This window comes from Passer domesticus, chromosome 28 (genome assembly GCF_036417665.1).
Source record: "Passer domesticus isolate bPasDom1 chromosome 28, bPasDom1.hap1, whole genome shotgun sequence".
NCBI lineage: Eukaryota > Metazoa > Chordata > Aves > Passeriformes > Passeridae > Passer > Passer domesticus.
This window is the reverse complement of record NC_087501.1, coordinates 1700205-1715156: the sequence shown is the minus strand read 5'-3', so window position 1 is coordinate 1715156 and position 14952 is coordinate 1700205. Positions and strand designations below refer to the sequence as shown.

Genomic DNA, 14952 nt, shown 5'->3' with positions numbered 1-14952 from the left:
CCTGCTCCACTGAGGTCTGGAGCTCAGGGTGGGCACACAAAGCCATCAGCACATTCCTCACAGTGCCCCAGGAAAGACTTGTGCAGCAGGAGAATTCAGTGAATTCAGTGAATTTCTGTAACAGAATTCAGTGAATTTAGAGAATTTCTGTAACAGAATTCAGTGTAGTCAGTACATTTGGGTAGCAGGAGAATTCAGTGTATTCAGTACATTTGTGTAGCAGAATTCAGTACATTTGTGTAGAGGAGAATTCAGTGAATTTAGTGAATTTCTATAGCAGAATTCAGTGAATTTAGTGAATTTCTGTAACAGAATTCAGTGCATTCAGTGAATTTCTGTAATAGAATTCAGTGAATTTAGTGAAATTCTGTAACAGAATTCAGTGAATTTAGTGAAATTCTGTAACAGAATTCAGTGCATTCAGTACATTTGTGTAACAGGAGAATTTCAGTGAATTCCCAAGCTAAAACTTCCTGAGCTGCCACATCAATCCTGAGCTGAGGCAGGAGCTGGAAAACAGAGAGCAGCTGAGCACCACTGCAAGAGGACCCAAAAGGAGCAGAGACAGAAATGAAACGGGAAAGGATGACCCAAAAGGAGCACAAAGAAGTTAAACCCCAAAGGATGAACCACTTGTGGATTCATACAAGCCAGTCCCAGACTGCTTCACTTCTCACCCATCAGCACTGCAGCTCCCAGACCCCTGGCCTGAGATGAGCTCCAGGCTGGTGCCATGGTTTAACACACAGCAAAAATCAGGATTTTCCTGTCCCAAGAGCTGCTCCTCAGCCAGCTCCTGTCACAGCTCGAAGCAAGGTGAAGACAGGATCCCACCCTGACTCTCACGTTCCTTGCCTCCAGCACTCCTACCAAAGCCAGGAGATTAGGTTGAATTTCAGGTTTTCTTCTAAGACTTGCTTCATTTGCTTTAAATTGATGGGTTGTGATCTTTTTCAGAAATTTTTCACAGCAAAGGAAAATTCAGTAGGATAATTCAGTTCCTTCCATTGGTTTCCCAGCCTGCAGCAATCAGTCAGATCTGCTCCTGCTCCAGATTGTTCTCTCCTGACAAACTCAAACCACTCAATCATTAGCAGGGGGAAGCTGGAGTTTCAGCAGTGGCTTTTGCATGATGAGGAAGGAAAAAAAAAATTGTTTGCTTAATAAAAAAGTCACATTAGAACTCATGGGAGGGAAAGGACCATACCCCACTGAACACCCACTGCAAGAATTGTGTTTTTAGACATGACCTCAGCGTGGGATTGGATTTTCCTCTCACTTTCCAGGGCTTGGAGGGGTCAGTCCCTGCTGGAACAGCAGGAGCAGATCTGCAGCTGCTCCCTCAGCCCCTCTGGCTCCCCAGCAAGGGAAGGGCAGGTGCTCAGGAACATTCCCAGCCCCACCACCCCAGGAGCTGGGGCCAGCCCTGAGCTCCAGCCCTCCCAGCTCCAGAGGGGCTTCCAAGCCCACCTGCACACACAGAGGGGCAGAAAAACCCCACCCAGACAGGGCAGGAGGGGAGAGCCAGGGCAGCTCGCCCCAAATCCCTGCAGAGCCAGGTGTGCACAGCTCCTGAGCTGCTCCAGATCATCTCTGCAGCTCTCCTGTCACATCCCGTGCTGCAGCCTCTCTCCACGGGGCTCTGCATCCTTGCTGTGCCAGCTCCTGCACAGGAACTGGAGGAGTTTCCAGATCCCAGATCCCTTCCACCATTAACACTCCCTGTGACCACAGCTGCTCCAGCTCAGGGGTGCTTTTGGCAAGGAGGAGAGAAGCAGGGAAGAGGGCCCTGATTTCCCAGCTAGAACAGGAATCTGCAGATTGTTTGTTATTCTCTGGGGTGATTCATGCCCTCTTGCCATTCCTTTCACACACAAAACCACTTCCCTTCTGCCAGGCTGCTGCAGGGACTCCTCTCCAGGGCTCAGGTCACAGACCCACCCCTGCCCTTCCCTGTGACCCTCCTTGCCAGGCTGGGAAATCTTGCCCCCCTCAGCTGGAGCTTGCCTGGCTGCCTGGAGGCTGAAATCCTGCTCAGCACAACTGGAAGGGAAGGCAGAGCTGGGATTCATTAAAAGCAGCTGCAGGGGGAATGCAGGGCTGGGAAAGCAAACCGTTGCTTTGCTGTTGTTGTTGTGCTGCTTTCTGAAATGACAAGCAGCACCTGACTGTCCAAGAGAGCTCAGGCAGCAGATCCAGGCTCAGCCAGTGCCAGGAAAACCAATAAAGCAGGATTGGCTTCCATGTCCATGTGAGAGCACTGGGGAAACTGAGCCTGTGCTGAGGGAAGGGTTCTGCTGCAATTGCATTGTCCAAATAGTGTGTGAGCACAGCAAACACAGAAATCTGAGCCCCCCAGGGAGTGCCCCCTGCCCAGCTCCACGCTGGAGCTTTCCTCTGGGTTTTGGCACCCAAAATGAGAACACACAAATCCCCACAGAGGGATTTCCCACCCTCTGGAGCCAGGGGAAGCACCCAAATCAGCCCAGCCACTGGAGCTGCTCCCAGTCCCTGCAGGAAATGCCAGCTGATGCCTTCAGCTTTAACTTTTGTATTTTTCAGCTTCTGTGCTGCTTTAGTGTGCAGTTCTGAGCTTCGTGTGAAGTGTTGTAAGCTCTCTGCACAGGGTAGGGAGACAAAACAATTCTTTCTCTAGCTGGGGATTAAGGACAACCACCCAAATCCCACCCAAGAGCACAAACAACGTGGAATGAAGAGGGAAAAACAAGCAGATGGAACTTCATAATAACCTAAAGCTGTAATTGACAATTAGCTCCAATATGCAAATGGAGCAGAACTTATAAAAGTGACAGACCTCGTGACCTGTCGTGCATTTTGGGTTCATTTTGTGCCCATTTTGGTTCATCCTGGGTTCATTTTGTGCCCATTTTGGTTCATCCTGGGCTCATTTTGTGCCCATTTTGGTCCATCCTGGGCTCGTTTTGTGCCCATTTTGGTCCATCCTGGGCTCGTTTTGTGCCCATTTTGGTCCATCCTGGGTTCATTTTGTGCCCATTTTGGTTCATCTTGGGCTCGTTTTGTGCCCATTTTGGTTCATCCTGGGTTCATTTTGTGCCCATTTTGGTTCACCTTGGGTTCATTTTGTGCCCATTTTGGTTCACCTCGGGTGCAGCCCTGGCTGGGCTCTTGTGCTGCCCAGGGTGCATCCACTGAGGAGATCCTTTTCATAAATCCCTGCTTTATTCTGTAACCCTGCTCCAGCTCAGCCTTGCCAAGGCACCACAGGAACTGGGAACAGGGAAACCTGAGGCCCTGTTGATAAACTCCACCTCAAAGCAGCATTTTAGCCCAGACCAAGGCTGGTTCCCTTGGACTGAGGGATTCAGTGAATTATTTTCCAGCAGGTTCTGGCGAACACAGGAACAGCAAACCTCAGGGTGACACCAAGAGAGGGGTGAAAATGCTGAAAATACTCACGGAGTCTATGATGCCCTGCAGGGCCTCAAAGCCATCGTTGACAGGGAAGACATGATCTCTGCTGTCAGCAATCCGGGCCAGCTGCCACAGGGGGAGGAAAAGGAACAGAAATGCAAAGGTCAGATCAATTAGGCTGCAGGCAGCTAATTAAGACTTCTCCACTTGCAAATAAAACCCTCAAACACTCTCTCTGGATTGCCTCTGTACTGTGGTTTATTAATTAGCAAAATGTTTGTCTTGTTAGCACGATTTGCTTTATAAAATTCCATATCAGGGATCAGAAAGGACTTGGAGACAAGACAGAGTGTGGCTTTCACTGTACCCCGGGGGATAATGGCCTTTAGGGCAAGGGCTGAACCCAAAGAAGGTTGGACTCCATAATCATGGAGGTCTTTTCCAACCTGAACTCTTCCACAGTTCTTTGAAATGACATCACAGGCCTGATTCACCTCTCCTGCCAGGACAGAGAGTTGGTCCTGGGCCTGTGTTCAGAGAGGAGTCAGGGACACAGCAGGGGATGTTTTCTGACAGGAGGCTGAAAGGTCCCAGAGGAGATTCAGAGACCTCTGTGATGAGGAGGAGGAGCCTTCCTGAGGAGGTGGTGACCTCAGGACAGCCTGGACATCACTTACCTGAGCTCAGGGCAGCCTGGACATCACCTGCCTGAGCTCAGGGCAGCCAGGACATCACCTGCCTGAGCTCAGGACAGCCTGGACATCACCCACCTGAGCTCAGGGCAGCCTGGACATCACCTGCCTGAGCTCAGGGCAGCCTGGACATCACCTGCCTGAGCTCAGGACATCACCTGCCTGCAGCTTCAGCTGCCAGCAGCACACCAAGGGTTAAGGCAGAGCTCCAAGGCCAGCCCAGCAGTAATGAGCTCTCCATGCCTCTGCTGGAGTGCTTCAAGGCCAGGCTTTGTTCCAGTAAATCTCCCCTGGCAGAGGTACCAGAGGCTCTCTGCAGGTCCTGGAGGCAGCAGAGCAGCCAGAGATTCCTGCCCAAGGCCACGGGCTGCCCCTGGCACCCAGAGGAGCCAGGAGGGCAGGGAGGCAGCTCACTCTTCCTGGGCTGCTGGAGAAAAGCTGGATGTTCACAGCTCATCCCCCCCAGTCCTCATCCATGCTGGGATTTCAGACACAGCCGTGTAATTCCAGCTCATTTTTCACCACCTGAATGCTTTAAGGAGCAGCTGTCTGGGGTCTGCTGCTTCAGGCCTGGTCTCTGAGACATTTTTATCCCCTCTTGGCTCTTCCTGTGACTTTGGGTCACACCAATCTCTGGGTTTGATCCAAGGGAGATTGTTCTAAAGCCAGTGTGGTTTGACTCCTTTTCTAAAAGCTGAAAAACCTGGGAAAAGTCTTCCAGCCCCTGCTTGTGTGCAGGTGTTTCACTCATTTAGAAAAATGTCAGTTGTTACTGTGTGAAATAGAATTCATGGACACAGCAATATTCAAATGAGGAACTTAGAATTCAGACAAAACCCTGGGAAATATTTCTCACTAAGGAAGCTGATTTTACAGCATGGCTTTCCCCTGAAAGAAAAGCTGCACTGAAGCTGAAGGGTTTTATGGTGACCTTTCAGATTTATGGGGAAAAGCATCCCCACATCTTCCTGCCTCCAGCTCAGACAATTTGCTGCTCCCCCTGTGCCTTTGCCCTGGTTTTTCCTCTTCCAGCAGGAGCAGCTGGGAGAGGCAGAGGGGCAGATTCAGACAGAAACGACCAAACCCAACAGGACCCGACCACGCCGGGCGCTGCCTTCAGCCAGGAATAGGAGAGGAAACCCTGGAGGAGCCCTGGGCAGGGGGCTCAGGGGGTTCAGGGGGCTCAGGGGGTGGGGCAGGCTTTGGGGCAGGCTTGGGCAGGCTCTCAGGGCTGGGGCTCTCACCTGGGTCTCGTTGAAGTCCTTCACCCCCACGCAGTACACGGTGGCCCCCAGGTCCCGCGAGCGGTTGGCCTGCACAGGACAGGAGGGACAGCACGGTCACCAGCCGGGTGGGAACCCCAAAATCACAGGGGTTTGGGAAAGCTGCAGAGGGCAGGCCTCACACACAGCAGGACTGCACTCAGAGCTAAGCAGGAGCCACAAAATCCGCCAGCAGAAAAATGATATGAGATGTAGAAAGTAAGGACGAATAGAACAATGGTCTGTGGATTAATGCTTGTCTAGAAAAACTCCCTAAGCTGCAGAAAATTCTATCTAAGATATTAGCAAGTTCTAAGCTTAATAATGGAGCTCTGTGCATTGTGTTTTAATGCTCACAAGCAGGGACTGTATTCAAAATAAGCAAGCATTGCTTTAACCAAAGATACACGTGCTTATAGTGGTTGGGTGGAGCCACTGTCAGTGTGCTTCTGCTTTGTGTGATTGGCCAAAAACCTTTTAAAGTGAGTTGTAACACTGAGTTCTGTGTCTGCTGGCATCTTCCCATTGCCATAACCATGGAGTGAGGCTGATGCTGGAAAATAAAACAGCTCCAGAGGTGTTCCCCAGCAGTCCCACCCCAGCTGTGATCTGTACATAAACCCTGGCCAGCAATGAGGGGTGCCCTGTGCGAGGCTTCCCCAGAGCTCCCAGCCATAAATTCACCCTTCTTCTGTAGAATGAGCAAAGGGGGAGCCTAGCAGAAGAGCACTTGAAAAGTTTTCCTCCCCGATTGTGTAAAATCAGGGTTTTATCTCCTGCAAGAATTGCTGTTGTTTAGTAAAGCAACTCCCAGGTATTTGGGGGATTTTTAAAACCTAATCAGTTCACCTTTCTAGCTCCTCCAGCATCCCAAGAGACCTCAGACAGGCTGAATCCATTTTCTTTTCCCCAATTTTCTTTTCCCAAGAGACGTCAGACAGGCTGAATCAATTTTCTTTTCCCCAATTTTCTTTTCCCAAGAGACGTCAGACAGGCTGAATCCATTTTCTTTTCCCCATTTAGGGCCCATCCCATATAACAGTGACCTAAAATGCTTTTGTGTGTTATTTCAGACAGGTGTGCCTGACAGCCAGAGGTGAGAGAGGCTCCATTCCACCTGCCCCAAAACTGCATCACTCCAGTGCTCACAGCATCCTGAGCTGAAGGGAGAGCAGCCACAGGTTTGATTTTCCTGCTGCCTCACTTGCATTTATTTTTGCTCCAAATGCCTGGGTATGAGTGCAGTAATTTAATTTTCTTTCAGCAGAACAAGAACACTTGACTGAAAACTCCTTCCCAGAAGAGATGCTGGTGAGTCAGACTGGGTGGGAAGACTGCAGCCCTGCAAGTCCAACAGCAAAGAGCTTTTTGAGCAGAAAAGCATCATCCCAGTTTTACTCTGGGAAGCTTCAGCCCAAACTCCTGGAGCAACTCACAGAGCGAGTTCAGGATCTCCTGCCACAGCCCAGAACTCTTCCTCCCCAAACCAAAACAAATATAACACTGCTGACCTTTCAACCTGCTCACTCACCTCTAAAAACAAACTTGTTTTTCTTGTGGATTTTGTATTTCAGGAGGGAAATAAAAAGAGATGAAGTGTAAGGACAGGAGCTGGAGATTCAGAATGTTTGCTGGTTTTACTCTACAAACCCATTCCTTTTGTTGTTATTGGATTTAATGCTGCACTTTGGACAGACTGAGAGGAAAAATCCTGTCCATAGCAAACCCATGCAGAAATTGCCTCTGCCAAGTTTAGGTCATCCTGGTTTGACTGACAAGTGCCAATTCATCTCTGCAGGGAGGACATCCAAGGGAACATTCTGCAGCAAAGCTCTCAGTGCTCACCCCTCTGCTTAACACTTTGCACAGTCCACTAATTTAATGAGGATGTTGAGAATGTGTGCTTGAACCTCAGGGATGTTTGTGGCAATGTCAGACCTGGTGATCTGAGGGATTTTTTAATGTGACAGAAGGCACCAGCCCCTTTCTGCAGTCGTGACTTTGTGTGAGAGGGGAAAAAAATGAAAGTGAAAATATTCAGCATTTTCCCAGAGCAATCCAGTAAACACTGAAACTTTTCAGCTGTGAACAATTCCTCCTTCTGTGTTTATTTTTAACTGGAAGTTTTAACCCCTCTCCTTTCCCTGAACAGTCTCAGCTGTGGTGACTCAGAGGCTGCTGCTGTCAGTGGTTATCCTTTGCATTCCTGCCTGCAGAGCACCAAAGTGGAGATTTCTCACTCAAAAAGGTTTTCCTCATCCTTTGCAGCAAGCCCAGACATTGCAGTCTCCCTGACTACCAAGTGCAAGTCACTTACCTCCCTCTCAGAGTAGAAAAATAGATCCTCGTGGAGCTCTCCATCTGTCAATGCGATGATGACACTGGCAGTTCTGTAACCTGAACACACAAACCTCCTTTAAACCACTTCAAACCACCTCAGGAAACATCCTGCCCGAGGGCACAGCCCTGGTGCTGCTTCAGGCCAGGGAATGAGACTGCAGCCACCAAAAACCCAGGGCAGTCTGCTCCTGGTTTTATTCAGAAATCCAGAGGGGCTTCTTCAGCTTGTGACAGAAAGCTCAGTTGGGATTTAAACAAAGAGGGTGGGGAAAGGGCCTAAAATCCTCAGGATTCCTGAGCAACATTTCAGGAACATCATTAAACCTTTGCAGCCTTCCCTTCCAAACCAGAAAGTTTTTACATCAATTACAGGGAAGGAAAGGACATTTTTCTGCACTTAGTGCTGGTTTTAATAATTGCTGGTTAAAAAAAATCTTTTACCTAACAGCTTGTCCATGTATTTTTGTTTCAGAAGGAAGAAGAAATGGCTGAGTCCTCCAGAAAAAGTGAGGTGCCAGTTTTGGTGAGGGTGGGCACCTGCAGCCAGCCTGGTTCCCCCTTTTGGCCTGAAATATTTTCATTCCAGCTCTTCAAAGTTCCACTTGCTCTTTTTCCCTTTCAGGAACACTTCCCTGACTAGCATCACATCCCTGCAAGAACAGAAGCCACCCCACCCTTCCCACAGCAAAGCTGCATTTGAGATCTGTTAAAAGTTTTCAGTCAAAAAGAAAGAGAAAAAAAAATTAAACGGGTCAAGAAGGGCTCTCACCGTGAACATTCTCGTAGTAAATCTGTTCACTTGCCTGAAATCAGAGCAGAGGATTATCAGCAACAAATCAACAACAGGGCCTTGTGAACAGCAGTTTGTGCAGCAGAAAGGAAGGGACAGTGGCAGGGGGTGTCACATCTGCAGCTCACACACCAGCTCTGCTCTCTCATTCACAGAGCAGGGTTCACAGCATTCCTGCAAGGCCCCAGCGGCCAAACCAGCCCCAGAGCTGTCTCCCACTCTGACAACCCTGTCCACCTTCATCCCTGAGAAACGTCCTAGGCCCAGTGCTAAATATTCCTCAAGCTCCAGCTCAATTATTCCAGCTGCAAATAAACCAGCAGCTCTGCTCGGTCAGCCGAGGCTCTGCTGTGTGTTCACATTTCAGTGCTGGGACAGCACTCCCAACAGCCCAAAAACCTCCCAGGTACCCACGTGGGACAGAGGAGGGAGGGAGTGCAGGAGCTCAGCTTCAGAGAAACTCCTGAGCTGGTGAAATATATAAAAAACATGCCCAGAGGAGAAGGCAATAAGGTTGCAGTTACTTGGGCACCCCAGGTGTGAGCTGTGAGCTCAGCCCAGGTGGGGCTGAGAGCTTCCCACCCCTCCTGGACACAGAGCCACGAGGACTCAATGCCACTGCCTTCCCCTAAGCAGAAAAAGGCAGAAATAAAGAGAATTAGCAGAGTTTGCAGCTCCAGGTGGGGCTGAGAGCTTCCCACCCGTCCTGGACACAGAGCCACAGGAATTCAATGCCACTTAGCCTTCCCCTAAGCAGAAAAAAAGCAGAAATAAAGAGAATTAGCAGAGTTTGCAGCCCCAGCACTGAGCCCTTGCACTCCCTGTCCTGGCTGCAGCAAAGGGACAGGGTCCCACTCACCCACCAGGGAATTTCCACCCATCCCCAGTGCTGAGCAGCCCCTGAGGGGCAGAGACCCTGCCCAGCCCTGAGCCTGCCCCAGTTACCCTCTCAAATCCTTCGTGCATGTACGTGTCCCCTCCTGGCAGCACCTTCTGCAGCTCCTCCAGGCCCTGGCGGATCTGCTCCCTGCAAGGAAGGCAGGCACTGTCAGAGCCAGCAGAGAGCCACCAGGCTGTCCTGGCACTGTGACACCCAGCAGAGAGCCACCATGGTGTCCTGGCACTGTCAGAGCCAGCAGAGAGCCACCAGGCTGTCCTGGCACTGTGACATCCAGCAGAGAGCCACCAGGGTGTCCTGGCACTGTGACACCCAGCAGAGAGCCACCAGGCTGTCCTGGCACTGTGACACCCAGCAGAGAGCCACCACGGTGTCCTGGCACTGTGACACCCAGCAGAGAGCCACCAGGCTGTCCTGGCACTGTGACACCCAGCAGAGAGCCACCAGGCTGTCCTGGCACTGTGACACCCAGCAGAGAGCCACCAGGGTGTCCTGGCACTGTGACACCCAGCAGAGAGCCACCAGGGTGTCCTGGCACTGTGACACCCAGGAGAGAGCCACCAGGGTGTCCTGGCGCTGTCAGAGCCAGCAGAAAGCCACCAGGGTGTCCTGGCACTGTGACACCCAGCAGAGAGCCACCAGGCTGTCCTGGCACTGTGACACCCAGCAGAGAGCCACCAGGGTGTCCAGGTAGTGTGACATCCAGGAGAAAGCCACCAGGGTGTCCTGGCACCCAGCAGAGTGGCTGATGGACCCAGGGTGTCCTGGCATGCAGGGCACAGAGGTTGGGGCACAGGAGTTACCCCAGTGTTTGCACAGGGTGGGTGCCTCTCCGAGGATGTGGAACACAGAGTTGTGCTCCCAGTGCTCCCAGTGCTCCCAGTGCCTGGGGAAAGCAGCCCAGCAGCACCATCCCCGAGGGCAATATCCACACATTTCATACATTTCTTCCTAAATAAATATTCCCTGCTCAAACCCCAGCAGCTGACTTGCACCTGGCTCCCTTTCCTCACACCTTTGCTGCCTTGAGCACGCAAACATCATCAGGCAGCTGCAGAAAATGACACAGAGCATGCTGGCACCTCCAGTTTATGTGGAGCTGCACCTCCAGCTCCTGGTCCAGCTGCCTGGGAGGCTGAAGCCTTTCCCAACGGATTGTTGGGATCAGGGTGTGTGGTTTGGCTCTTTCCAGGAGTGCCAGGCACAGTGGCAGAGCAGGGCAGTGATTTGTTGTTCCTCTGGTGGCAGACACCAAGCTCTGGGTGCCAAGCACAGGCCAGGAGCCCTCAAAGCAGGACAAAAGCCTGCAGTGTGGGGGGTGTACCTGAGCAAACTGCTCACACACAGGTGTGCCAGGAGCCACTTTTTAACCCTTTCAGAGAGGGCAGTCAATGTGGTCACACACCCAGAGCTCACACTCAGAGGCTGGCTGCTCTGCTCAGCGTGCACAGCAGAGATTCCCTGGGGAGCAAAGACTGCTTTTGCCTGAATTATCAAACTTCCAAAAACCCTTTTTGTACCTGTGAGAGCCCAGACTGGTCAGATACAAGGTTCCTCCTCTCAGGACAAACCAAAGCTGGGTGTAAAATGGAGCATTCCCTGTGATCAAAACTATTTCTGAGAGGTTAATACTGACATTTTAAAGCATGCAGCCAAAGTCATTAAAGTTTGTCAGTCCAGACCCGTTATAGGCACTGAGTTTTGCCAAAAGCAATGCCCAGCACCCTCAAATTCAGATGAAACACCCCACAGAGGCAGGGAAGCTGTCCCAGGTGAGAGGGGCCAGCACAGCCTTTGTTTGCCCAGTAAAACCCAGCTGGCTCTGGGAGCAATCCCACAGCAGCATCCTGCTGCCAGGCAGCATTTCTGGGACAGCTGGGTAAATATGGAACACATTCCCACACGGGGAACGTTCCAGCCTCAGAGCCTGGGCAGAAAGGAGATCCCTGCAGTGGGGTTTGCTCCCAGGGTGGGACAGCAAGAGGCAGGGAACAGGTTTTGCTCTGGCACCCATGAAATAAACGTGGTTTATTCTTTTCATCCCTGCGGGAAGTGGCAGGAGATGCTGAGGCTGGCTGGGCTTGAGGGCATTTTCAAGGCTGGTGTGAGCGTGCACTGCTCTGTGGGAAGGCAGCCAAGCTTCCTCCCCATGGCAGCTGCTCTGGTATGTGATTTCAGACATGCAATATGTAAAACACATGCTGGCTTATACACTCCACACATGTGGGATGTATATTTTTGCTCCACGTGGCAATGAAGTTAACAGAGGAAGCGAGAGCGATTTAAGGACCTCATCCAGCTCTCCTTGGAAGTCAGAATAAAATAATAAAATTAAAAAAGAAAAAAAATCCATCCTGTGGATTTTCCTGGGATTAACTTGGGGTCTGTAAGGGGGTGGCAGGGAAGCTTCACAAACAAGGCAGTCTGGTATTGCCAAAAATCCACCCCAAACTCTCTTTGGCTGTGACACACCTTCAGACCTTCGAGGAAATCACATTCCCCTCTAGCCAGGAGTGTGGGTGTCACCTCTGCCTTCCAAGCCTGCTTTTATGGGAAGGGAGTTTCACCCATCTGCAGGGGAAGCTGCCAGAGGATGCTCCACAGGCACGGAGTCTGCTTCTCTGGCAAAATCCTGAATCCCTGAAGGAAACCAGTGTGAGCTGAAACCCTGGCTGAAGGACTTTTAGGAGTTGAAATTAAGCAGGGAAGCCCTGCCCTGAGAGGCCTTGGAGCATTCCAGCAGTGAGGATGGGCTCTACCATCCAGTTGGGAAGCTCAGAGGTGCCACAACACATTCCCAGTGGGATGGAAATCACTGAGGAGGGTGAAGGAAGCTCCAAGGACACAGAACCTGCTGTTGACCTTTAAACCTCTCCTTACCTGTCTTCTGTTAACCTCATTAGAATTGTCCCTCTGGTTGAAAAAACAATGAAGGACATCCTCAGCTGAGGGCTGGAGGAGAGAAAAAAAAAGTGAATTAATGTGGTGGTCAGAGCAGAGCTCTGTGTGTGTAACACAATCACCCCCTGCCAGCCCAGTTACACCTCGACAGGATGAAAATGTGGTTTTGAAAATGCGTTTGAAACCTTGGGGAACCCTTGTAAAGGATGCAGAGAACACTGGTGTCACAGCCTTGGGATTGTTAAAGCAAGAAAGGCTTAAATGCACCCTGAGACAAGGGAGGGCTCCTTGTGTTTGTCACAACACATCCCCAGGGATTCCTCATCCAGGGCCTGGAAGCCACAGCCACAGGCTCTCCCTGCAGCCCCAAATTCTGCAGCTCAGGGACAGGAGGATTCCTGCCCCCAGGGAAGGCAGGCAGGAATAAATGGAATTATTTTATCTGGCCCCCAAGAGCTGATCCGGGGAAGGCAGGCAGGAATAAATGGAATTATTTTATCTGCCCCCCAAGAGCTGATCCGGGGAAGGCAGGCAGGAATAAATGGATTTTTATTTTATATATATTTTATATTTATTTTATCTGCCCCCATTGGGCACAGAACAGGAACATGGGGAGGAGCAGTCAGGGGAGGATGGGAGGAAAGCACCGGAGCCCTTTCTGCACCACGGGAAGCAGCAGATGAGGCACTGGGAGGCACTGGGAGCCCCCAGGAGCCTCCTTACCTGATGAACTTGCGGGCCAGGTGCTCCACAAAGTGATAGATCTCGTTCCAGTGGTGCAGGACACTGCCTGACCTGGGGACACAAGGGTGACAGCACAGTCAGGGTCACTGCCCTGTCCCACACTGCTCACTGAGGCGTTTGCCTCACTTTGTTCAGCACTCACTGCCCGTGCCCTTCCTCCAAAGACATCAAACTGTAATCAACATTTCCTACTCGACTTTAAAAATCAGGAATCATTCCCACCCCATGCAAGGCTTTGAGGCAGCAGCTCAGGGCAGTTAGGCTGGGCTTTAACACAGCCTTAACCAAACAAACCCTCTGTGAGTGAGGAGCTCTGCACAACGTTTCAGATTAATTCCACCCACTCACTTCCAAACCACTGCACAGAGCTTTCAGCTCGAGTGTATTCTGAGAATTACAGCAGCTGGAGGAACAGATTATTAAACTCCTCCAGTGTTTCCACTGTGCCAGAGACTGGGAGAAGTAAAACACCTTAGTCCACATCTCAGCTGCTCTGGTTAATTCTTTCACACCTCCGTTAAAGACAAAACAAACTAATTTTGCTCCTCAGGAGAATAAACCATGGGATGTAATGGGGTTGGATTATTCTTCTTTATGTTGTAAGAAGGAGGAAAAAATTAGGTTAATCAGAATCTTTCAGCACAAAATGCCCCTTCTGGCATAAACACTTCTGTGAACACTGGAATATTAATATTGGGGGAAAAAAATTTCTTTCCTAGAGTTGGAAAATAAATGTGTCATCACTTATTCAATTCATTGAGCACAATTAGAAATATTTATTGGGGAAAGAACCATTCCAGCTTTAACAGAAGCTTCACTGATCTGCAGCCTGAGGAAGAAAAGGTGAATGTTTGAGATGGTTTTTCACTTCCCAGGAAGAACTTCCTTTCCTTCCTTCCTTCCTTCCTTCCTTCCTTCCTTCCTTCCTTCCTTCCTTCCTTCCTTCCTTCCTTCCTTCCTTCCTTCCTTCCTTCCTTCCTTCCTTCCTTCCTTCCTTCCTTCCTTCCTTCCTTCCTTCCTTCCTTCCTTCCTTCCTTCCTTCCTTCCTTCCTTCCTTCCTTCCTTCCTTCCTTCCTTCCTTCCTTCCTTCCTTCCTTCCTTCCTTCCTTCCTTCCTTCCTTCCTTCCTTCCTTCCTTCCTTCCTTCCTTCCTTCCTTCCTTCCTTCCTTCCTTCCTTCCTTCCTTCCTTCCTTCCTTCCTTCCTTCCTTCCTTCCTTCCTTCCTTCCTTCCTTCCTTCCTTCCTTCCTTCCTTCCTTCCTTCCTTCCTTCCTTCCTTCCTTCCTTCCTTCCTTCCTTCCTTCCTTCCTTCCTTCCTTCCTTCCTTCCTTCCTTCCTTCCTTCCTTCCTTCCTTCCTTCCTTCCTTCCTTCCTTCCTTCCTTCCTTCCTTCCTTCCTTCCTTCCTTCCTTCCTTCCTTCCTTCCTTCCTTCCTTCCTTCCTTCCTTCCTTCCTTCCTTCCTTCCTTCCTTCCTTCCTTCCTTCCCTCCTGATAACCCAATCAAGAGGGAAAGTTGGCACCCTGAGAGGTGAGGGGTGACACACATCAGGACTTGCTCTCAGTCAGGAAACTCAAACCCTGCTGCATGCAAACCCCAAATTGAGAGAACAGAGACACGCAGAGCTCAGCCCCAGGTGCAAATTCCCCCTGGATGGATGGGATAACTCAGAGAGCTTGAATTCCACAGGCACTCCAGGCACAAATCATTTCCTAGAACTGGCCTGGAAAAGAAGTATTTATTGTCTTTAGGTGGTGGGGCATAAAAACCCACTTGACTTTATAGCAAAGGTCACATCAGTCTCCAGAAGACACGGAGAGCAAGGCTTGGTTAATCAGAAACCAATTAATCCTTCCTTCAGTGAACCAAATGTCACTTTAGACTATACATTCACCTCCCAAAATGAAGGTTCACTCTTTTGCTGAGCACACATTGT

General features: G+C 50.4%; 1 protein-coding gene across 1 annotated transcript in view; it reads right to left on the bottom strand.

Moving 5' to 3' along the window:
* ANTXR1 (ANTXR cell adhesion molecule 1) overlaps positions 1-14952 on the bottom strand; it is a 65998-nt gene that overhangs the window by 45262 nt on the left and 5784 nt on the right. The window contains 7 exon segments of the mRNA XM_064400386.1: positions 3439-3519; positions 5330-5398; positions 7665-7744; positions 8457-8490; positions 9423-9504; positions 12256-12327; positions 13000-13071. Of these exon segments, the coding sequence (XP_064256456.1) occupies positions 3439-3519; positions 5330-5398; positions 7665-7744; positions 8457-8490; positions 9423-9504; positions 12256-12327; positions 13000-13071 (490 nt within the window).